This window comes from Mercenaria mercenaria, unplaced genomic scaffold (assembly GCF_021730395.1).
Source record: "Mercenaria mercenaria strain notata unplaced genomic scaffold, MADL_Memer_1 contig_2104, whole genome shotgun sequence".
Lineage (NCBI taxonomy): Eukaryota > Metazoa > Mollusca > Bivalvia > Venerida > Veneridae > Mercenaria > Mercenaria mercenaria.
This window is the reverse complement of record NW_026460141.1, coordinates 1-23,984: the sequence shown is the minus strand read 5'-3', so window position 1 is coordinate 23,984 and position 23,984 is coordinate 1. Positions and strand designations below refer to the sequence as shown.

Here is a 23,984-nt window from a genome sequence, read left to right as displayed (position 1 = left end):
GCAACCGAAAATTGCTTTTATAAAACATTCACCAAAACACGCTGTGTACAGTAAGATGCGCATAATGTCACTTTAAACGGGAACATTTGCAAATGTTTTCAAAAGGTTATTTGTACATCCAGTGATGGCGTGATTTGTATTATTCATTAAAAAGATATGTCAAAAATACAGAACATACAATTTTTCCTGGTTGGTTGTGAAATACATGTACGAATCTATTGTTTATTTACACTTACTGTATCACTATAATTATTTACTATATTGTCGTCTTGTCGTCTACTTTAAAGAAAGATCGAAATTTAAGCTACGATGAGACTTGTTATGATATTAGATTTTCTAGTGATTTGGACTTACGCTTTAACTCAAAGAGGTATTTTTGTCTTTTACAGTGAAATTTATTAATCTCATAATATTAGATATCAATACTCTAATCCTACATTCAAAAGGGGAAGGTGTGTGTGTGTGTTTGGGGGGGGGGGGGGGGGGGCAGTGGGGATACGTTGGTGTTAGAAAGCACGACATATAACAATATTCCAAGTTTATAAAAGCATTTGACCTTGTGGAGTATACCATTTAATATGCTATGTATCGTTTTGTATCGTGTTATTAAGCATCTTTATCACAAAATTATCTTGCTGATTGTTATTTTCTTTGCTATATTTGTCCAGTATATATAGTGCCTACCTTGCTGTGTTTGGCACCGTTGACGCTTGCTGTCTTCGATGCTTCCAGACAAATTGCTCTTATTTTTAAGCCAACCTGAACACGAAGTTTTCTGATTTGGCAAAAACATAGTCACCTGGGAGCGTGGTCGCTTTTCTCTATATGTTAACAGCTGGGACTTTTTAGGTCACTTGAGAGGTGCCCGGGGTGAGCTTCTTAATCACTCACTGTTTGTTGTATATCGTCCCTCCGTCAGTCCGAACACATTGTTCTTCGAACGACATCTTCTTTTAAACCATGTGGTGGAATTTTATGTAACTTGACCTTGATTTTTCTTGATATAAATTGATTAAACCTAGTCTTTATCATGATATGAATATGCGCACTTCCCTTTTTCGTGTGGCTCCGCCCCCTATTTCCAGAGTTATGGCCCCTGAAATAGTATTAAATGCACATTTTCACCTTGTGACGCACCTAGTTTAGAAAGTATTTGATATGAATTAATGAAAACTTGCATGAGTCTTTATCATGATATGAACTTACGCACCTCTTATTTTCCGTCTGGCTCTACCCCCTATTTCCAGTTTCCAGAGTTATGACCCCTGAAATGGTCAAAAATGCACATTTTCATCTTGTGACACGCCTAGCTTAAAAGTATTTAATATAAATTAATGAAAACTTGCATGAATCTTTATCTTGATATAAACTTGCACACTTTCTATTTTCGCCTGACTCACTCCCGTATTTCCAAAGTTAGAGCCCCTGATATAGTCCAAAATGCACATTTTCACCTAATGGTATTTGGTTTAAATTCATGAAACCTTGCATGAGTCTTTATCCTGATATAACCTTGCACACTTGGCATTCTTCTTGAGATTGTAGTGCTAATTACGGAGTTACGGCCCTTGAAATAGCCACTATAGTGGATTTTTTGTTTGTGATGCTCAAAGTTCAACAAGAGATGTCGGGGGACAGCAACGCTCGACTATTCGACTATTCAACATCCTTGTCAATTGAATGAATTGAAGTCGAAAAAGGGGCATAATTTTGTACAAATGCGAAACAGGGTTATAACCTGCACAGTGTTTATCAGCTCATGGACAAGTGTGTGAAGTTTCAATCCATTCCCATTAGTGGGTACTGAGATACCAGCTTACATATAAAACCTTAACCAAAAACTACTAAGTCAAAAAGGGGCATCATTTTGTAAAAATGCAAAGCAGAATTATAGAACGCGACATTGCATGTCTAATCATGACAGTGAACAAGCGTGTGAAGTTTCAAACCATTCCCATTAATGGGTACTAAGATACCAGCTTACATATAAAAATTTAACCAAAAACAGCTAAGTTGAAAAAGAGTCATACTTTTGTAGAAATGCAAAGTAGAGTTATTGAACCTACGCATTACATGTCATAGCATGACACTGAATAAGTGTGTGAAGTTTCAATCCATACCCAATAGTGGGTACTAAGATACCAGCTTACATACAAAAACTTAACCAAAAACTGCTAGGTCGAAAAGGGGAATAATTTAAAAAATGCAAAACAGAGTTATTGGACCTGTACAGTGCATGTCAGATTATCACAGTGAACAAGAGTATGAACTTTCAATCCATTTTCATTAATGCGTACTGAGATACCAGCTTACATACAAAACCTTAACCAAAAAGTCGAAAGGGGCATTATTTTGTAAAAAGGCAAAATAGAGTTATGGAACCTGTGCAATGTAAGTCAGTTTACTTGTATCACAGTGAATAAGTGCGTGAAGTTTCAATCCATTCCCAATAGTGGTTACTGAGATACCAGTTTACATACAAAAACTTCACCAAATCGGGACGCGGACGCCGGCGCACCGGCGTGTCCGATAGCTCTACCTATTCTTTGAATATTCGAGCTAAAATATATATGGCCTAGAACAATGAATCATTTATATGCAATGTTTGTTGAGGCTATACCCCTTAACACTGCAAACATTTGAATTATTGCCCCTTATTTGTGACAAATTTACCAAAGTGGTACACCCTGTGTCCTACATACACACTCTAGTTTCTTCTTAGTTAGACAAACTGGATTCTGGACAAAATGGTAATTTGACTTAGACGGAGCGTGCTTTCGCAGGACGTTTGTACAAGTAACAAGCATGTAATTGACATAACAAACGCTCGAAAAGAACTAATCTGGGTAGGGATTTCTTATGAATACAGAATTTGAAAATCCACAAACGGTGGCCTGATTTCAAAATAGCGCTATTATAACCCTCTTATTCGTTTTGCTAACTAGTCGGTCAGTTTTCGAACTTTCAGTCCAAAAAAAAAAAAATTATCCAAAATAATGATGTGTTGATATGTTAAGTCACCTTGTTGTAAAAACGACGGCTCTTATGTTTATTATATTGATTTACTTTCAGAATTAAAAACTGACATGAAATGCGAACCGTATAGGGCTTACATTATCTGGGATATGTACAGAGATGAGGGTTCATTTTATGATCAAAGAACAACTATATCAAAACTTATAAATGCATCGTCACAGGGCTCAGTTATACGTTTGTCTGTGGTTGGCGCAACATTAAATCGTACGTATAATTTTATAAAGGATAATTCAAATTCCAGCTGGGCGGAATTGATAGTTCGGATTAGACCGGGAAACATAAGGCAAAAAATCCCATACACACTTCTAAGGACGGAAGTTTCTGATACATTAACTCACAACAATAGTCTGAGAATGGCAGAGGAGTTTTTCTTGGTTGTGGATGGAAAATCAAAGTTAGAAAAAACGAAGAAGACAAAGAAAATAATGAAAGGAAAAAAGGCATATATTGTGTTCGCAGGAAACAGAGAGCTACCGGATGTTTGGGCCAGGGTTGCTACTGACAAAGAACATGTACTAGAAAACATTGGACAAACTGACCTGGGGATATTTTTGAGCAGAGTTTGTAAAGGTAATATAAAACGGTCAATGAACAGGTTCGGTGTGCTCTCTGGCGATAATTGCACACGAAATGCAAAGGTTTCAGCTCAGCTATGTGCTAGGTTATGACAAAAAGACACATTTGTTGACCTTTTAATTTGTTGACCCTTTTTTTATAAATGACAAACTTCGTAATGTGTAGGTATTTCGTCAGGGATCAATATTGTGTCAATATGATATCATTTGGCACAGTGTGCCAATATCATATTGGCAAGTCAACTGATATTAGTTTTGTGTAATTTTAATGTGAACCGGTTACAGTTTACAGCTGGGTATAAAATAATAAGAGAATATAATATGGCTGGGGTGTGTCTTCAGGCAATAATGACACCCTCCAGTCTGACCTTTCTACTATATTCGTTACTATAACATTATGAGGGAAACGTCAGAATGCGCGGACGTTCTGTCAAACTGAGACGAAACAGGGTAGAAAATAAAATGCAAGTTAAGAGCAGCATCATACAAAGTGATGACGATCGTATAAATATGAACAATTTAAAACATTGTATATTTTTTTTCTTAACAAAAATTTCGTTTAAAAGTTAGGCAAGATACAATATGATATTGATAAGAAATGTTCAAGGTTTACCTAGTTGACGTTTTATGCAGACGAAATGTTGCATTTATATGTCTTGCAAGAACCAAAATGCAACTCTTCTACTTATTCTTAGTTCAACAAACTTTAATTTTAGAAAACAAATCCCTGCTTTGTACATATGGTAATTGAACTGTGTATATTCATATCACGCTTTAAGACAGTAAATGGACAGTGTTTGTCGCAAAAGTACAAGGCACACTTCCGGTCGGATAATATCGAGCCTGACTGATAATGTCACGTATTTCATGCTAAACATATTCGATTTTATGCTTACATTCAAACGTAGTGTATAAAAGTAGTAAAAATTGATGATTATGCTCAATGTAAAAAAGATAAATATGGTACACAAAACCGAGCGGTCAATCAATAGTTCTAAGTAAGCTTTTATCCATAAAATTTCTCTGAAGAAAGAATAACGAACATTGTAAATATAATTATTTATCCTTCGGTGCTGCTATATATACGACAGTTACAAAAATAAATTGATGAACTATTTAAATACTGACTTTGATGAATCTCATATAGATGATATTGTTCAAAAGAAGCACTTTAAACACATAACCCCCTTTCAGTTTACTTTTTTTTTTTACTAAATGTAGTATGTTTATCGTTTTTATTTTCCCAAGACGAGCAAATCTGTTGAGAACCATTTAGCAATGAATGAAAGTCTAAGCTGGTACAAAATAAAATCAAACAAAAATAAAACAAAACAAAATCAAAACCTTGAGCCTTGTTCAAAATTTGAAGAAAGGTAAGACATTTTATTCCCTTTAGTGACCTATATCTTTCTATCTGCATATATCAGAACTTAAGACATTTCAACAAATTAAAAATGTAAAGGTTCATGTATGCTTTCTAAATGAATAAAAAAGATAATAAAATTTCACAAAGCGTGATACTTCTCCTTAAGTATATATCTTATTACAGATTCGAAACTGTATTGTGATACGAATAAGTATTGGCGAGACAGCAGCACGTGTTACAGATGTTCGTTTATATGTACTCAGATACCCTCTGAATATTGTCAGGTGGCATGTCCTTGTAAGTACTTTTAAATTATGTACTGGTATATACTTGAATTTAATGACCTGAAGTAAAAAGAAATCAAATGCGTATGACATTAAAAAACTAGAATGGCTGCCCTGAAAAATTAATATCTGAATCTTGCGACAAAACAGCGGAATAAAACAACGAAAGAAAAAAATGTAAGTAAACTTCCCCTAGTGCATGTCGACATTAAAATGAATTGCCACGATTCATCCTTTTCCTTATTGTTACCGATGCACTGATGTTTGTCCGCAGTATTTAAAAATATTTATGTAGGCATAATATTTATTTTACAGTCCTTCTTGAATTCATTTATCGACTTTGGTATTTTCTGAGTACCATCTATGAATATCATACTATAGCGTTTTTATGTTCATATAAAGAGACAGAGATAGATAGATAGATATCTTTATTGCCTCCTCATAGGGAGAGTATAGCACATAAATATATACAATATACATAGCATTATATACAAAAACAGAACACATATTGACACAGTATGTAGCAAACGTTACATCACATACATAACGTCAATTTCTATTATATTAGACAAATTATTAAAAAGAAACAAAGAACAACAACAAGCTATTATAGTTTTCAAAGGATTATTAAGATGTCACGTGTCCTACAACTTGCCGAAACGAAACACAAGTTGATAGAGAATGACAAAGGAAATGACAGAAAATTCTCAATGTTTATGAGATTCACGTATAACACTAATGTTGATTATTCAGACTGTTGGAGAGAGTTACTATCAATGTATTTGAATGTACTTTTGTTTAATATAACTAAAAGAGGTGATCAAACCATTACATGTACATAAACCAGAATGCTTTACTGACTATTTGTAAACATTCTATTGATTCTGTGTTGGGCAAAAAGCTAGACATGCCAGATAACATATGAAACAATTGTTTATCTGGCTGCATCTGTATTAGGTCAGTATATAGCTTAATGCCAAATTTATTGAGAAGTGTTGACCAAAGTTGCTCTCTGCTGGCGCGGTTTACTGAACAGAAAAGCAAAAGATGTTTCACTAGATTGTCCGTCGATTTATAACATTTGTAGCAAATAGCATTGTAAGGCTTGGACAAAAGTGCGCCAGTTATTTCCAAACCAGATGTAATCCTATGCAGGTCAAGTCACAAGTTGTTCAAAATAATGAGTCCATACCCATGCCTTTTGTCAGTTAATATCGTTTCTTCTTTTACTCAGTTTAAACCTTCAGTAAACCTGCTATTGTATTAACAAAACGGATCCACGTGTGTCCGAAAACGACACATTTACTTTTTAAACTACTTATGTATATTGAATTCGATAATATAGTGAGAGTTCTAGATAAAAAAACGTAAGCAAAATCATACCTTTTCCTTTTAGATTTTGAACGGCTGAATCGATGTACTGACATTCCAAATATGGCAACTGATAGTAACAGAGGTCTCGTACGTTTATCTCTCATCGAGATTGGTTTCTATATCACTGTGACAGTTTTACTAATTTTTATTATTATTTTGATCATATGTCTTGATCTGAAGATTCGTCAGATTCGTAAAGATTCTGGAAAAAAAAACATAAAAAGATGAAACCGACGGAACAGTGCTAGACAATGGTGAACAGGAGAACATTTCACTGGAAACTTTAGAAGAAGACAAATACGGCAAAAACATACAAGTCATCGACTGAGTAAGATAAAAATATTTGATCGGCGAATATGCTATTTCCTACAGAATCAAAAACTATAAAAGTGATATACAGAAGAACCCATCTATTCCTTGTGAATTCGTACACTAGTACTTTCCAGTGACATGTGAATCATAAATGATTTGAACTTGTTTGAATCAAAATTATTTTTGAAACGGAGTCCTTTATCTTGATAATTGTTCATTTTAGAAATTAAAATATATTATGTCGGCAGAGAATTTCTTATTTGCAAACAGAAAGATGCATGAATGAATTGTTTCTATTAGCAACATATGTTTTTATGTAGAATATTCTTTGACAATCATTTGTTTTATCAATAAAGACATGGTTTGGTTTCTCTTAGCGGCAATAAACACCTAGCTTGCTTTCTCTTTACGTCATTAAACATATGGCTTGCTTTTTTGTCGGCGGTTTTGGAATTCTTAACAGACGTACAGTTTATAGTTTACAGTTTGTATAATGTTTCAGCTTGAAGTCTCCATTAGAGTGAGACGTAATTTACATGACAAAATGACATCTTTTACACGTATACGGCCTTTTGACATGAAACAGTTTATTTATTTATAAACACTATGACATTGTGAAGGTCCATATCCAAGTTTGAAACATGGTAAAAAAATAATCATAAATGAACATTTGTAAAAGAACGGGAAACGTGCACGAGAATGGATGATTGAATAAAATAGTTTCATCGTTTTGATGCGTTTCATAGTACATTAATTGTGTCTGTTTCCTTTATTGAGAATCGGATGTGCATTGTTCACTGACACAAAACTATATTAAATGTTTCTTGCCGATGAAAAATATTCTATTTCGCCACCACTTTAAAAATGCAATACTTTTTGACGCTTTTCCAAAATAAGTGTGTATATTTGAAGCAATACTTTTGGCAAAAAAGAGAAAAAATAACGCATATAAAACTATGTGAAATGAAGTATTATTAAATAAAATCTGAAAAGTAGATCCCTCGGAAGCACCGAAAACAAGGCAAACAGTGAAGAATGCAGACTCGGTTTGATTGAGTCTGTTCATGAGCAGTAATGGAAAATGCAACACTGTCCACGCCCCCTAGCACCGGCTTAAGCAGTATTCAATCTTCAAATCTAAATGAGTTGAAATCTATCATCCCGAAGGACCAGAAAATATAACAACACTGAGATGAAGTCGGGGCGACTTTTTACGGCCGCCACACAGCACTTAACGCCCTCTGTTGTGAAGTAAATAAAGACATCTAACAGGACTGAATTTTCAAAGTAATAGGATGGAATTTCCTAGAATTCAGTCAATGAGTACCTCTGCCTTCATTAGTGATAGTGATTACTGTGTGGTAGCCTAATCTGTACTGTGTCCAGCAGTATTAGCCTGAAAAAGATGCTGGGGATATTAGCAATGGTTGCGTGGTCTTTCTGTTTGGAAATATGGATAGATTATATGGGAGTAGGTTATATGGGAGTAGGTTATATGGGACTCCCTTTTAAGATGAACTGTAGAATCAACTCCACATTAAGTGGGACTGACTCTTTATACATCAAGAAAGAATGAATTTGACCATATTGATTTTCAGGACAACAGCCTCTAAAGTATCAGTTTATATGGTCAGTGTAAGTTTGGAAGTGTAAATACAGACAGGTCTTACATGTTCTTCATCGTTGATGCTGTAGTTTATTTTAATCACGAGATTTATAGCAAATCTATATCTAACCAACGTACACGCGACGACAAAGAAACTTCCAGCCATTACCTCATACCATTTTCAAACTATGTTGTAGAATGGCAGACCTTTTTTGATAAACTATGAAATACATTCAAGAGAGTCGCAAATGAGTTTTCTAAAAAACTGACATATGCTTTACACAATACATTTTTATACATTGGGTAAAACTGTTAAGTTATGATCAAACTAATTATCATTTGGCATTAGTAATCTTGAACACAAGAAATGTACACAAGGAATGTCATACATGGCATCACTTTTTATTTCTATTTAAAACAGTATCTTCTTGCACGTACTAGCGTTTTTGTCGTACTGGTTGCTTCACTCGAAAAATGAATTTTGTTTTTCAATTTTATCACACTAGCGGGTAAAGAGCACAGCAAAAGCAATTAAAAGCAAAGTCATTTTGATTTATGTCAAAGAAATGAAAATGACACGTCTTTTTCAACAATTTTTCAGTCATATAAACGACGGTGTCTACTTGTAGCAGTGAGCACAATGTCCAACTTTATAACGCCGTAGACACGCGGCATGATATCCCACCCAGTCACATTATACTGACACCGGGCTGACCAGTCCTAGCACTATCCCCTTAATGCTGAGCCCCAAGCGAGGAAGCTGCTAGTACCATTTTTTACGTCTTTGGTATGCCTCGGCCGGGGATCGAACCCACGACCTCCCGTACTCGAAGCGGACGCTCTACCACTAGGCTACCGAGGCGGTAAACAGATTTTAGTCATCTCAGTCTTTCAAAGGTAATAAGTGCTAATGAATTATCTAACACAGCTACTTCTCCTTTAAACATGAGATAGGAAGTCATTTTATTGCCTCTTCGAAGAGGAAACATCAGACACGATACCCAACATGTAGGATTGAACTAGGAGCAAACGTACCATAGTATTGATTATACTTATCACTACCTTACCGTACATTCATCTATGTCCTATCCTAGTCCCTTCAGCTACGCATCTGTGCTCCTTTCATAACTAGGTTCAAGTTCATTAATAACATAGTATATGTCTTCAGCTAAATGGCCAGGACTGACCGATCTATTACAGATACGAAATACTACCTTATTTCTTCCTTATCATACCACCATAACTAATATTAGACATGCAAACCGTGAACTGGAGGTCAGATCTGGTTTGCAGATATCCATAACCTCGCAGTTCAATAGTTAGTGCGGTAATTCATACATTTTGCCCAATCCCTTAAAAAAGATATTTAAAATAACGCATCAGATTCTGATTCGTTGCATTCTGAATGTACAGTGTTCTTTATTTGCTGTGCAATACACTGTACATGAATATCGGTTAAATGTATAAGAATGTTTCTCATTGCAGAGTTGGTGCAGCCGTTTCTGCGCATGCCCGGAATTATTATCAATTGCAGCGCACGCAAAATTACTCATTTTTTTTGCATGTCCGCACGCATTTAGTGTATAGTATGCATAATATACTGACTAAAGGTTAAGGTTAGTATCACCATGGTTACAAAATATATACATTTAAGATATTTTTGTTCAAATTTAGTTAATCTGGGGCCGTATTCATAAAGCATCTTAAGTATAAGTTTTGACTGAAGTTGAAGATTTTACTTAAGTTTGTTGTGATTTCAGCTTAAGTCTAAGTAAAAAGCTTAAGTCCTATTCATAAAACAGCTTAAACTTAAGATACATAAGAAATGACTCAAGTCAGAAAACAAAATGGTGTCGTGAGTACGATTAAAGTGTTGTTTTTCAGATAAAAGCACTTTAAACATAAGTATGCCTGTTGTATCTATCTGAAATTAATGTTATTTTTTTAATGTTTTCGTCCACAATAAAAGCAATAATTACTTATTAGGTTGTTTTATGAATAACAAATATACTTAAGTAAAATAAATTCCTTACTTAAGTAATACTTAAGTAAATAATCAATTTCTTATACTTATACTTAAGATGCTTTATGAATACGGCCCCTGGTTTATACCGGAGTCTGTAATATATCACAGGCGCACCAACTCTGTTTATAGTCACAGCAAATGTATAAAGGTTAATCCTAACAAAATATTGATGTGTTCATATCCATAAATAGCTATTGTTTACAGAGTGAAGGGAGTAACAGTCATGGTCTTTATAGTATTGATCGTATTTATTTGGATTTTACCTAGTGTTTTGTCTCTAAAAGGTATATATTGAATAATCCATATGTAATATATTAAAGTTTGTATTTCTTTTTACCTTGACCCTAGCTTAGAATCTTTTTTCATGGAATAGCTAGTACGGTTGCCGTCTGAATGACCTGTACCTTATATAGTGGAACACCAGCCAAATTCCTGATATAGGAAAGCTACATGTATTGTCTAAAGAATCAACTTTACGTATATATATAAAGAAAAAATAAACAACATTACATGAGTAACATTATATTTGCCTACCGGTTTCGTTTATACTCATCAGGGCAAATAAAACAATATCATATATAGTAATCAGATCAGTTATTTCTAATTTCTCTAATTCTCTATCATATAGAGCTTTCTGTGCATCTCCTATCCTACATTTTGCTGTGTACTTATCAAGCTATCATAGAAACGACATGCTCAGTGGTTATGAAATTGTTTGTTTGGGCTAATTTTAGTTCTTTGTTTCCCTTAATGCATTATTCGAGCCTCACCTTACTATGTGTGTCATAAATTTGATAAATGATCTGACTTATCATCTTAGTTTCAAGTTCTCACAGGTCATGAGTGGTCAGGTGGTCAGAATACAATATACATCGCATTGCGTTATTTCGGACTACAGCTTGTAAATCTAACATGCAGTTTCTCAGACTTTTATAGTGTCTTACCTACTATCTATAATGACACTGTGATGTTTGATGATTCTGTTTGACAATATGAATATTTCACTTTTTATAACGTTTTAAAAAGTCGTCTTAAATATTGTCATCGTTTTGTGCGACGTCCTGCCTTAAATGTCAAGGTCAGACAGGAATAAAAACATTTTTTTTATATTTTATGTTTATACTCGTATTTAGGATTTAGTAAAATTAAAACAGCTTTGTTGGTACTTTTTAAAACGGTTTAGTATTTGTCAGTAAGGTTAAATTGTCAGTCCTGTAAACGTTTGCTTGTTTGGACTATAATTTCATCAGTAATATTCTCTGTATTATTTTCAATACATGCATTCAGGTTTTTTCACAAATAGGGGAAAGATTGTATACCTATGGTTTTGGGGAAACAGCTTGGCATTTGAACAAAGCTTAAGGGGGATCAAGACCTGATGTAAAGTCTATGTTATGGACAAGTTCAAGATTCAAAGAAATTTTCTGCAAACGGACTCTTATTCATATGGAAACACTGTTTACGTATGTTTTTGAAAAATATAAAGCCCCCATTAACTTAATACAGTAATTGTTGCAGGAGTTAACAATATTCGAACTAAAAATGGTTAGCAGACATGCAAACCGTTCAAGACTCGTATCGTCTGCGACCTCAACAAGATAGAAGATATATTTGTTGTACAATTATATTTGATATTTCAAATAATGAACAATACACTTGAAATCACTGATATTTGTTTAGATTTAAAAGAAAAAATACTTCAAATTGTATTAAATATGAAAAAGACAACACAAACTATTCAGTCATTAATAATCATCTAACCTTTTTTCCATTGACTTAGGTTTCTTTATCAAGAAGCTCTTTTCGAAATAATATGCATGGATATACAAAACGCGAAAATCCCAGTTTGCAAGAAATGTTCTTCAAACTTTGTTTAGATAGAACAAAAGTATTCAACTTAGAAAAAATTGTTTATTTCAAAACTAATTGGTTTACATGTGCATAATGGTTTTCAACTGCTTTGTATTTAAGATTGATATATCTTTCACTTGTGAACGTCAGGTTTTATATTTTACATTTGCTTTAAACTAATTGAAAAATATTTCGATCTTAAACTAAAAAAACCCACCCCCATTGTCATTTTGGGTAGTCTACACATTTTTATGTGTTTGTTTTCACTTTTATTTTTCAAAAATATCTAAACCATTCTTTTTGAATATCATTCAGGCTCACTTTTACTGCATATCTAATAAGGTATTTCCTGCTTTGCGGAACTTGATATCTGTGTTTAATTTAATGTGTTTACCCATAACAATACAGTGATGTCACACAAAATGTTTTTTATCCAAAAATCAATAATCATATTGATTACTAATGACACTTTGAGTCACATCATTGCAAAATTATCTAAACGGATCGTCAATGTGTAAAACTGTTATTGTCAGACATGCGTTTAGTGTGTGTGAGGGAGGTCTTAATTAACCATGTTTAACGTTGTGATATTTGTACTTCTAGGTTTTAGGTTTTATACTTTATTAAAGTCTCTTCCAATACAGGGTCATAAAATACACAACACATATTAAACATACAATACACATGATTGGCAATTCTATGTCTAGAATGACAAGAGACTATAGATTAAAAATACATTACAAATTACACTATAAGAAATATCTTTACACATACATTACATAGTGCACCAAAATGCACATTTTATCATATCTGTATTTACACGATAAAAGATAGATAACCAATGCTAATCAAAATATAAGAACTGCCATAAAAATTTAGTAGTTAAGACACTGAAGAATGTAAATCGGGGCCCTAATGCGCTTGATAAGAAACATTTTAAAATACCATTCTATGTATTGTGACTGTTGTCTCATGCAGAGGTATGTACTTATTTATTTATTTGTTTATTTATTCATTCATGCATTCCAGCCTCGTATAATTACAATAAAATTATAGAACATAAAAATAACAGAAACTTACTGTTCACAGTTAAAAGAGACTAAGGTCATTACATGAATAAATCAGGATAAAAATGAGAAGCAATTGTTATACCAGAAATTCTATCCATAAGCCAAGTAGATCATGTGGAGAAAACACGGTTGTGTTTACCAAAAACGAAAAAATGAAATGTATGGCAATGTGTATTTTCACAACATATAAATGTTTAACGGAGTATCATTCCTTTGTTGTCTTACATTATCTGATGTATATTGCTATTAATCAAGGTCTTACGAATATTATGTTATTATGTTATTACATACACTGTGAAGAATTAAAATAATACAAATTATTTTATTTATAAATAATTTCTTTTATTTTTCTTGGAAAACCCGTTTCTGATGCGTTGCTATGCATTTGGTTATCCTCGGGACGTATCGTTAGGCGAACGTCTGGTTCCAATCAAGCATACTATACTTTATCGTCTAACACCGCTTAGCCGGGAACCAACCTAAAGTCATATAAATATCACGAAATCCGTGCAACTGCCACTTGGTTCAATACCGTTTAGCTGGACTCAACTAATTTAGCTTACGAACTCGGACTTCGTTTTCAAAGCTTACACACAATGCCACGTGGTCGAGGGAGATTTCGCAGGAGAGGAAACGGGCAAAACGCACACCATGAAGCACATATGAGGTTGCGTCGTCGGGACAGGCCAGCTGCCGACATAAATGCTGCAAATTTGGGTTGTAATGCACGCCAAAACAACGCTGAAAACGACAGACTGCGTCGTCGAGACCGGCAAGCTGCCGTCGTAAATGCCGCTGCAAATGTACGTGTAGAGGCCCTGGAGAACGATGGAGAGGCTGAAGTTGCTGTCCAAAATGCTGAAATCCAGACTGACCCACCACCGGAGGACCCTCGTGGCCAGAAAAGGACTGCAGATGACCTTGATGAAGATAGTAACGACCTGCTGCAGCCTGACTCGGGTAGGTCTCGTTTAATTGATTTTGATACTCTTATAAGGGATTCTGGGGTGTTGCCACCTGAGGTGGGCGGCGGGAGCTCTGTTGCACGTAGGCAAAATCAGCTCTTATCTCCGGCCGACGCAGGTTGTAACTCCACAAACTTCCCTTTATTCCAAAGTAACTCTCATAACCTTTCAAATTTACCGGATATGCGTCTAGCTGGGGACGATTTGGCTGCTCACGTCCCTTCCTCAATTAAACAACAAATTTGTAGGGGAGAGTACATAAATCTGGCTCTTCTTTTGAAAGGTGCCGTTGAACTATCAGAATTTTGTAGTGGCAATGTTCTAAGATTGGTCGGTCCCGATGGTCATATCGAATCTTCAAAAAAGGAATGTAAGGAGAAAATTAACTCGATCGAAAGATGGACTGATGCCTTTATTATCTATGCGTCCATTTATTTGTCCTCTCACTCGAACAAAATCTATGAGCTCCTTCATTACATGTTCACGATTCGTGAGTGTGCTACGCGTCAGGGGGGTTATGCTTGGAGGACCTATGATGAGCAGTTTCGCCTCCGCCAAGCTCTCACGCCTTCCCCTTGGTCAGTTATTAACAATGACCTCTGGTGGCGTTGTGTACAAGTGCGTAACAGCTCTAGGCCCTCGACCTCTTTCAGTTTCAAATGCAACGATTTCAATCAAGGTTCTTGCAGGTGGCCAAATTGCAGGTTTGCACATACATGTAAGCTGTGTAATGAGCCTCACCCTGCGATGACGTGTCCTAAGAAGCAGTCACAAAATATACCTCAAGGGAATAGCCAAACAACTTTTAACCAACCGTTTCGTACCCGTCCATATGCCCGCCCTTTCAGGGGTCAAGGCCGAGGTCAGCCTTCAAAATAGAATTACCCAGGTGCCACACAATTTAGACCTGTACAGTTTAGCGTTTTCGCCAATTAATATTTCAGCTTTAGAGAAAGGTCTAAAAACTTACGATCGAACTGAGGCAGCATTTTTAATTAATGGTTTCAAAAACGGATTTCACTGCAATATAGCGGTCCTCGTCAAGCTAGAGATTCGCCTAATCTTAAGTCTACAAACCTAAATCCAGATATTATACAAAAACAGATAAATACCGAAATCGAAGCTGGCAGGGTTGCAGGTCCTTTCAAGGTGCCACCTTTTCAAAATTTTATTGTTTCACCGATCGGCCTTGTGCCTAAGAAAACCCCAGGCGAGTTCAGAATGATTCACCATCTTTCGTACCCAAAAAATCAAAGTGTCAATGATTTCATCGATCCTAAGTTGTGCTCAGTTCAATATACAAATTTCGACGAAGCTGTCAAGTTAGTCCAACGTCTAGGTAGGCATTGTAAGTTATTTAAGGTAGACATAAAGAGTGCTTTTCGTCTAATACCGGTTTCTCCTGCTGACTTTGAACTGCTAGGCTTCCGTTTTAAAAATTTCCTCTATTTCGATAAATCTTTGCCATTCGGAGCTTCAGTAAGTTGCATCACTTTCGAACGTTTTGCTAGGTTTTTGGAATTTTTGGCCAAATCAAAAATGAAATCAACAGATTTGATACACTACTTAGATGATTTCCTCGGCGGGGCAGGAAACACTGAACTTTCTGCTTTGGCCTTACAGTCATTCAAACAGACTATGTTAGAATTACAGGTTCCATTGGCTGAGGACAAAACTGTCGGCCCGGCGGAGGTCCTCGTATATTTAGGCCTTGAACTTGATTCAGCTGAAATGTTGGTCAGAATACCGATCTCAAAAGTGCACGAAGTTATAAGTAAGATAAAAGACTTATTACGTAATCCTAAAACAACCTTGAAAGTGATGCAGTCCCTTATTGGCTCTTTGAACTTTTGTTGTCGCGCCATTGCAGTTGGTAGACCTTTCGTTCGCCGCCTGATAAACAGTACTTGTGGCCTTTCTAAGCCACATCATCATATTCGTATTAAGAAAGAAATCCGCCTCGATTTAGAAATGTGGTTAACATTCCTTGAACATTTTAATGGGATATCTGTCTTCCATGACCGTTACTGGGTCACAAACGAGGACGTTCAACTGTTTACAGATTCCGCGGGCGGCACAGGTTTTGGTATTTACTTTGGAGGTCAATGGTGTAACGCTAAATGGCCCGAATCATGGTACACAGCTGGGTTAACTTCAGACATTACAGTCTTGGAATTATTCCCTATTGTTGTTTCATTGTTTATTTGGGGTACAGAGCTAAAAAACAAGAAATTAAAGTTCAACTGTGATAATATCGCGGTGGTTCACATTCTAAATAAATTAACGTCGAAGTCAAACCTTGTCATGTGTTTGGTTAGATTTCTCGCATTAAGATGTTTACAGCTCAATATTCTTATAAAGGCTAACCACGTTGAAGGTCGTTTAAATAGCGTTTGTGACGCATTATCTCGATTTCAGCTGGAAAAATTCAGACAGTTAGCTCCAGAGGCAGACTCAGCTCCGCGCCGGGTACCAGCTTTCCTCTGGGATATCTTCAATTTAGAGCCGGGCAGCTATTACGGTCTGGAATAGCCTCTAATTCTCTCTCAACTTACCAAGTCGCATTTAGAACTTTCCAACAATTCAGACAGTCTTACGACTTAAATGCGTTATGGCCAGCTCCAATTAAACACATAATTATTTTCATGGCCCATTGTTTCGAGAAGGGCTTGTCGCCAAGGAGCATTTCAACATACATTTCTGGGTTAAACTATTACCACAAATTATATGGGTTTTATGAGATTACTAACAATTTTATAGTGAAGAAAGTATTAGAAGGCTGTCACAGAAATCGCACTTCTAAAGACAATAGGGCACCTATAACATGGAGCGTTTTAACTGACGTATGCTCCGCATTACCGCTCGTCACGATAAATCATTACGAATACATACTATTTTCCACTTTATTCGTATTTGCATATTACGGCTTATTCAGAGTTAGTGAACTAGTTGCACCAAGGCTAGGCACAAATAGTCAAATACAGCTGAGTGACGTATTTTGTACAAACAATAATACACACCTTATAATAAAACTTCGCTGTTTCAAAACTAATCAGCGTGGAAAACCAATTAGCATTAAGTTACCACGGGTAGATCACCAGCTTTGTCCCGTAAAAGCCTTTAGCAGCTTTTTGTCTATAAGGCAAAAATTCCAAGGGCCCCTATTTATTCACGCAAATGGTGTACCCGTCACAAGATCTCAGTTTTCGGGGGTTCTTGCTAAATGCATTGCCAGAACTAGATTTCGGTACGGCCACTACAGGTCTCATAGTTTCAGAATGGGGAGGGCAACTGATCTCGCGGCTTCAGGACTTCCTGCTGAAACAATTAGGAGAATGGGCCGCTGGTCCTCTGATTCATATAAAGTCTATATCAGATCTTAGTACATTTCTTTTTTATAAACTTACTAACTGACCTGCCGCACACTTGATCAAGGTTTAAATAGCCTTAGCATTTTGCAACGTACTTTGATAAAATTTATTTTTTTATAGACGTGTGGATATTGGGGGATTCGATCCCATACTGGGCAGGAGTTAGAGCCAGAACTACTGGAAAGCCAAACCTCCGCTTGCCAGGTAAGACCATTGCTTGGCGGGCGGTTAGAGGCCTGCGCTGGCAAACGCTCCGCAATTGTATTGAGGCTTCAGTATTATTAGCTTCTCCACCAAAGATCCTCGTAATCAACCTTGGAGGAAACGATTTGACTTCTCGATCTATTTTACAGATCAGAAACGTTATTGAGAGAGAAATAAAATACTTTAGAGCAGCTTTCCCTGACACAGTTATCATTTGGGTTGATATATTACCCAGACGCAAGTGGCAAGGAGCCCTTAAGTCTTGGAAAACTATTGAATTCAAGAGAAGGAGAATTAATCGTTGGGGTCGATACCTGGTTAGTTGTAAAGGTCGTTACGACTCTCTATCACACGACATTGATGTAGAGACTGAATTTTGGCTACGTGACGGGGTCCACCTCAATGACGTAGGATTAGAGTTCTATCTGGATGGCTTAAGGGATATACTGCTAAAAAACTTAAGTTAAAAAAAAAAAAAAAAAAATGTAGTTACAGTAAACATTCAAGAACATATATAGGCTAAACATCTTTTTCGACAAAACTGATGTTTAATCATTTCATATGTTGCAGTACCTTTTGTTCATTTAGTAATCATTTACTGCATTTGGGTTTCTACGCAGAATTTTGGGGGATAAATTTGTTAAAAAATTTATTGTGGCGGAAAATTCTGTCAGTCGAGGGTCGAGCTAGCCAGTCTTACAAAACGCGCCGTTATTAATGTTCAAATTCAGTATTTTTGCAGTAATCATAACGGTCGTGTTTGCTCAGTGATCGTCGTTGGGGCTCCGGCTTCATTCCCGTCGGTCATGGAGCAAAGGCGGCTGGTTTTCTTTATTGTAGCTGTATGTAATCGGGTTGATTTAATCTAGTAAACTGTTGCGTTTGCACAGTTTCCATGTTGCGTTTCTAGGTTTTGCCCATAAGGTGCTGGCAATCCTAGCTTGCTTGTACTGTTACGCTTGCCAAATGACGTGTCTTGGTTTTGTACTTAGGCGTCGCCTTATTCGTAACAGTATTGCCATTTGCTAAATGAATCCGCAACAGTATTCGCTTTTAGCTTAGTTAATTGCCGGTAATTCGTTGTAGGCTTGTTCTTCTCTCGGCTGATAGGATTTCTCTTCAGTTGACAGTTGCTTCGGCATTCCCTGTCATCTGTTAAGTGGCCAATATCTTCCATACTTCTATTAATAATTATGGCAGCTTACTACTAGTATTCATAAATATGACTATACAATGTGTAATGTTATCTTATCTTGGCTAGTAAAGGCCGTAATAAATTATTAAACTTACAGAATTTTGGTTTTGTGTTGTGTCAAGTTCTGACACAAAGGTATCACTTTATCAGCTTCTGTCCGTCAGTCCGCTCGCTCATATAAAGATCTGTCGTCAATATTTAAGGGGATGGACGTCAGTCCAGAAATAATTAGAGCGTCACAGGTTATGCTGTCGCCGTGGCGGCAACGTCCATTAAACATCAAATCTTACCGGTGTCTGTTGTCCATTTGTCATGTGGTTCTCGTCCGGTTTTCAGAATGATAAAATAATTGAAAAACACAAAAAGAAGAAAGTGAAGGAGATCCACTAATATTACATATGCAGTTTATTTAGATTCTGTCCAATAATAAATATAAAAGAACTCAGCCGGTTTCACTGCTTGTGCAGATCTTCAGGAGTGAAAATAACGTCAATAACGTTGCATATGAACGACGTCAAATGACGTCAAAATAAAGGGACGTTACTCTTGACTAGTTATTTGCATTTGTTAGTTATGTCTTGAATTAAGCTCTGGTTTAAATATATTGATAAGGAATTGTTCTTTTTCTTTTCTTAAAATCGCATTTGTAGATTAATAATAGTAATTTATACAATGGAAAGATCATAAATGATGGTTGTCTTTGTCCAGCATATGTGTCGATATGTTCACTGACATATAGCATTCGTGTGTTTTTGTCTCTTATCTGTTGACGGTGAACAGTAATTCGTTTGCGTAAAAAATCCCCTGTCTCACCAGTATATTCTTTCTGGCAGCCACAACATCTAATAACGTATATCAAATTTTGAACATCACAGGATAAAGTGTTTTTGATTGTGAATGAAATAACCATTCAACTCACCACAGTGGCAACATAATGGCACTTCAAACAACAAAGCTCCAACTAATAACGGAAGAAACTATAATTATATAACAAAAATCGGATAAATTTTCCTAATCAGACAGATGTAAATAATCAAAGTCCTTTTTTAGAACAAGCCTCATACCGCAACAGACCTTACTAGAAAGTCGTTCAACAACAAGGAAATCTGATATAAAGGTCATAAATATTTCCTCCAAAGCTTTAAATGATATTCAGTCTAAAAATTTAGAAAAGGGTTCTGACCGAGATCCATGAATATATGGTTACAACTGTGACCTCTAGAATGTAAGAAGCTTTTCCTTTGATTTGACCGTTTGACCTTGTTTTGACCCACCTGACCCAATTTCAAACTTAACCTAGAGATTATCAAGAAAAACATTCTGACCAAGTTTCATAAAGGTTTTTACAAATGTGGCCTCTAGAGTGTTAACAAGGCAGATGCTCACGAACGATGCATGACGCCAGACAATAACCGGTCAAAAAACCCATCCAAACACCAACTTTTCAGATATTTATCATATATGACAATATTGCGGTGTTTGGTGAATCAGTTCTCTATCTTTAGCCTGGGAAAATCTATTTTCTTGTTCTAATTTTGTTAAAACTTAAATACCTATTACAGCATCTTGCGATGTCCTGTCTTTAAATTCAAGGGCGAAAACGATTTAGTCAATGCACAATTTAAACTATGAACTTGTACGCACTCTTCACTTTTACATACGATCAGGTGTTTATAAAAAAAAATGTAGTTGTTAAAGTACAATTTTCATGTATTTGTATTTAGAACATATTTTTCATAACAGTCGAAATGACCATTTTTAAAACCGTCAAGGGATACGAAATGACCAAAATGGGGAAGAGTTGACTAGGGGATGAGTTGACTAGGGGACGAGTTGACTGTAAATCGTTTACGGGAGATCACTCTGTATCAGAGTTTAACTCTGCCGCCGGAGATTCAGGTTTATGACGTTTTACATGCTATTTCCACAGGAGCCTTGGAGTGGATTATATTGTCTAACAATATAGCTCAGAGCACCTGCACATCCCTTAAGAAAATATTATCTATTCCATAAAGAAATCTGCAGAGTTTTTCATCCACCACTCAAAATGTACAGTTTTAATCAGCTGTTAAATGGCCTTCACCCAAGATATATACAGGAAGTAAAGATGAAATCAATAACATAAAAAACACCTGACTATGCCAGCATATTTTTGAATGATAAGAAATTCATTTAGTTTTTTCTTTGTCCATTCAACATAAGTGCAATAGAGTTCTGCTTAAAGCGTTGTTAGGGGGCGTGAGAGGTGTTGCACATTTCATTACCTCTTATGAACAGACTCAGTCAAACCGAACTTATTCTTCTTGGTTGAATTCTTTGCTTCCTAAGGATCATTTTACAGATTTTATTAACCACCACAACATCAATCTTCAAGTGCCGTGTAGCGACTGTGAAAAAGTCTCCCCATACTTGGATTCAGTGTTGTTATATTTTCTGGACCTTTGGGATCATGGAGTCCATTCAACTTATGTGCAATAGAGTTCCACTTAAGCCGGTGCTGGGGGCGTGAGAGGTGTTGCACATTTCATTACTTCTCATGAACAGACTCAATCAAACTGAGTCTGCTATTATTCTTCTTGGTTGCATTCTTTGTTTCAAAAGGATCTTTTTACAGTTTTATTTGTGTATTTTTACTTTGAACTCTACAGTTACGGAGTCTATATGGTATCGGGAACAGGTGTATTATTCAGTCCCACGGGACAGCTAGAGATGGCCTTGTCACTGCTTGATCTGTTTTGTTTACTGGCATATTATGCGACTTTACAGTGTCAAGAAATGACAAATATGGACACCGTCGTTTTTGATTTTGCGGCAAGGGTTAGTCCTTGTTAAAAAGGTTTTAATCATCACTTAAAAAAAAAACGAAAAGAAAAAAATGTTGGCTGTCTTTTATCATGGTCGATCGGGATACCGGAAAATCTATTTTTTGCATAAGCCAACCATACGAAGCTGTTTAAATATATATTTATTTCATATTCTAACACGACAAGCAAACAACCTTCATACATGTAGAGCAAAATCTATCTCGGGTAATTCTGCAATAAACCACTCGCGTGCAACGACGTCATCCTATCCGGCCTTCGTGATATATTCTTACGCATAAGAACTCAAAACTCGGGTTATTCTACGATAAACCGCGTTTGGGAACTTATCATTTCTTAATTTGAATACATAAACAATACTACATACAGTTTATGTTAACATAAAATCAACATGTTTATGTGTATTAACAGGTTAAAAAATGCACGCGCTGTATATATTCATGGCTGAATACGGTAAACAATTAGCTGTCAGTGAATAACATCTAATTATGAAATAGCTCTGCATACACAATTAATTAATATATTTAATAAAGTTAAATATATTATTTAATAAAGTTAAATATATTCAATGAGAGTTTTTTTACATTTGAAGTAAATATTTAAATGTAAGATATTTAAGTGAAAGAAGCCATGCATGGTTATCTTCAATGAGTAGTAATTCCTCAAGTGAGGAAGCCATCCAGGTTACTTATGGAAGTTCAGTGGTGCAAGGTGGAGTGCCTATGGTCTTTCTCCACCATTTAGACCAAAAATTTGAGCAAATGAGCTAAACTGATGGTTATCTTCAATGAGTAGTAATTCCTCAAGTGAGGAAGCCATCCAGGTTACTTATGGAAGTTCAGTGGAGCCAGGTGGAGTGCCTATGGTCTTTCTCCACCATTTAGACCAAAAAATTGAGCAAATGAGCTAAACTGTGTCAAAATCACTTTGATAAAAGCATTCATTGACCGTTTCCAATTTTCCGTGTCAATGATTATTGCAACTCATATTCAAGCCATCGATAGTATTCGAGTATAATTTTGTTTAAAACCTGCAGAGGTATTGGACCGGCACATAAAGACTATGCTCTTCTATCTGTTATTGTGACGCAATGTAAGGACACCCATTTTTAGATTTTATCTTATTTTTTGCCAACAAGAGTTAAAAGGTTATACGTAAGTTCATTTTCCAATATAAAACAGTTGCAATACCTATAATAAGCAGAATGTCTGTTTCAGAGATTCAGCCAAGTGATAATCAGCAAATATGCTTACCGTTCAATGCTTATATCATCTGGGACCGAAGCAATGAGGAAGATACATTTGATGTTCAAGTACATTATGTTCTACAAATTATAGACAATACACCTGAAGGAACCAGTATTCGTTTGGACACGGTAGATGAAAAGTTAAGAAATGTAATGGACACTATTAAAGTAAACGGCCAAAAGCAAGACTGGATTCACAGTACAACCAATGTTACTCAAAGACTATCCGAATACAATATAATTTCATACAACTCTTTAAAGGAAGCCATATTAAGTAACTTTCAGAAAAATGAGACAGTAGCTGAAGAGATAGTTTTCATTTGTTAATGACAAGTCAGAGATAGATGACGAAGAAAGGGCATTTAGGGAATTGAAGAGGAAAAAGGTGTTTGTCGTATTTCATGGAACCAAAAGTCAAGCATCTAAATTCTGGACAAATCCCGCGACGGATAAACACCATGTACTTAAACCAAACGAAAATATTGACGAGAATAAAGATGCCTTTCTAAACCTATCATGTCGAGGTAATAGCTAAGTATTGCTACTTTTATGTATAACTTATATTTGTTCTTTTCGTTTTTTCCATATTTTGTAAAAATACACAAAATACATCAACCGGTTTCTGTTTGATAGATTTCCATAAAGAAATCAATACCGTAACAGCATTTTTCAAAATCGATC

The 23,984-nt window shown here is 35.7% G+C and overlaps 2 protein-coding genes and 1 non-coding gene across 3 annotated transcripts; 2 read left to right on the top strand and 1 right to left on the bottom strand.

Moving 5' to 3' along the window:
• Positions 1-226: 226 nt before the first annotated feature.
• Positions 227-7,624, top strand: LOC128552170 (uncharacterized). Its single transcript, XM_053533193.1, has 4 exons — positions 227-370; positions 3,073-3,606; positions 5,161-5,274; positions 6,658-7,624. Exons 1-4 carry the CDS (start codon positions 310-312, stop codon positions 6,861-6,863), a joined length of 915 nt encoding a protein of 304 aa, XP_053389168.1. The 5' UTR covers positions 227-309; the 3' UTR covers positions 6,864-7,624.
• Positions 7,625-9,343: 1,719 nt separating this feature from the next.
• On the bottom strand, positions 9,344-9,415 carry Trnas-cga (transfer RNA serine (anticodon CGA)). The gene has a single exon. It is a non-coding gene; the product is annotated as a tRNA-Ser (tRNA).
• Positions 9,416-13,806: 4,391 nt separating this feature from the next.
• On the top strand, positions 13,807-19,517 carry LOC123560187 (uncharacterized). Its single transcript, XM_053533195.1, has 2 exons — positions 13,807-14,460; positions 17,957-19,517. Exons 1-2 carry the CDS (start codon positions 14,097-14,099, stop codon positions 18,505-18,507), a joined length of 915 nt encoding a protein of 304 aa, XP_053389170.1. The 5' UTR covers positions 13,807-14,096; the 3' UTR covers positions 18,508-19,517.
• The last annotated feature ends 4,467 nt before the right edge of the window (positions 19,518-23,984 follow it).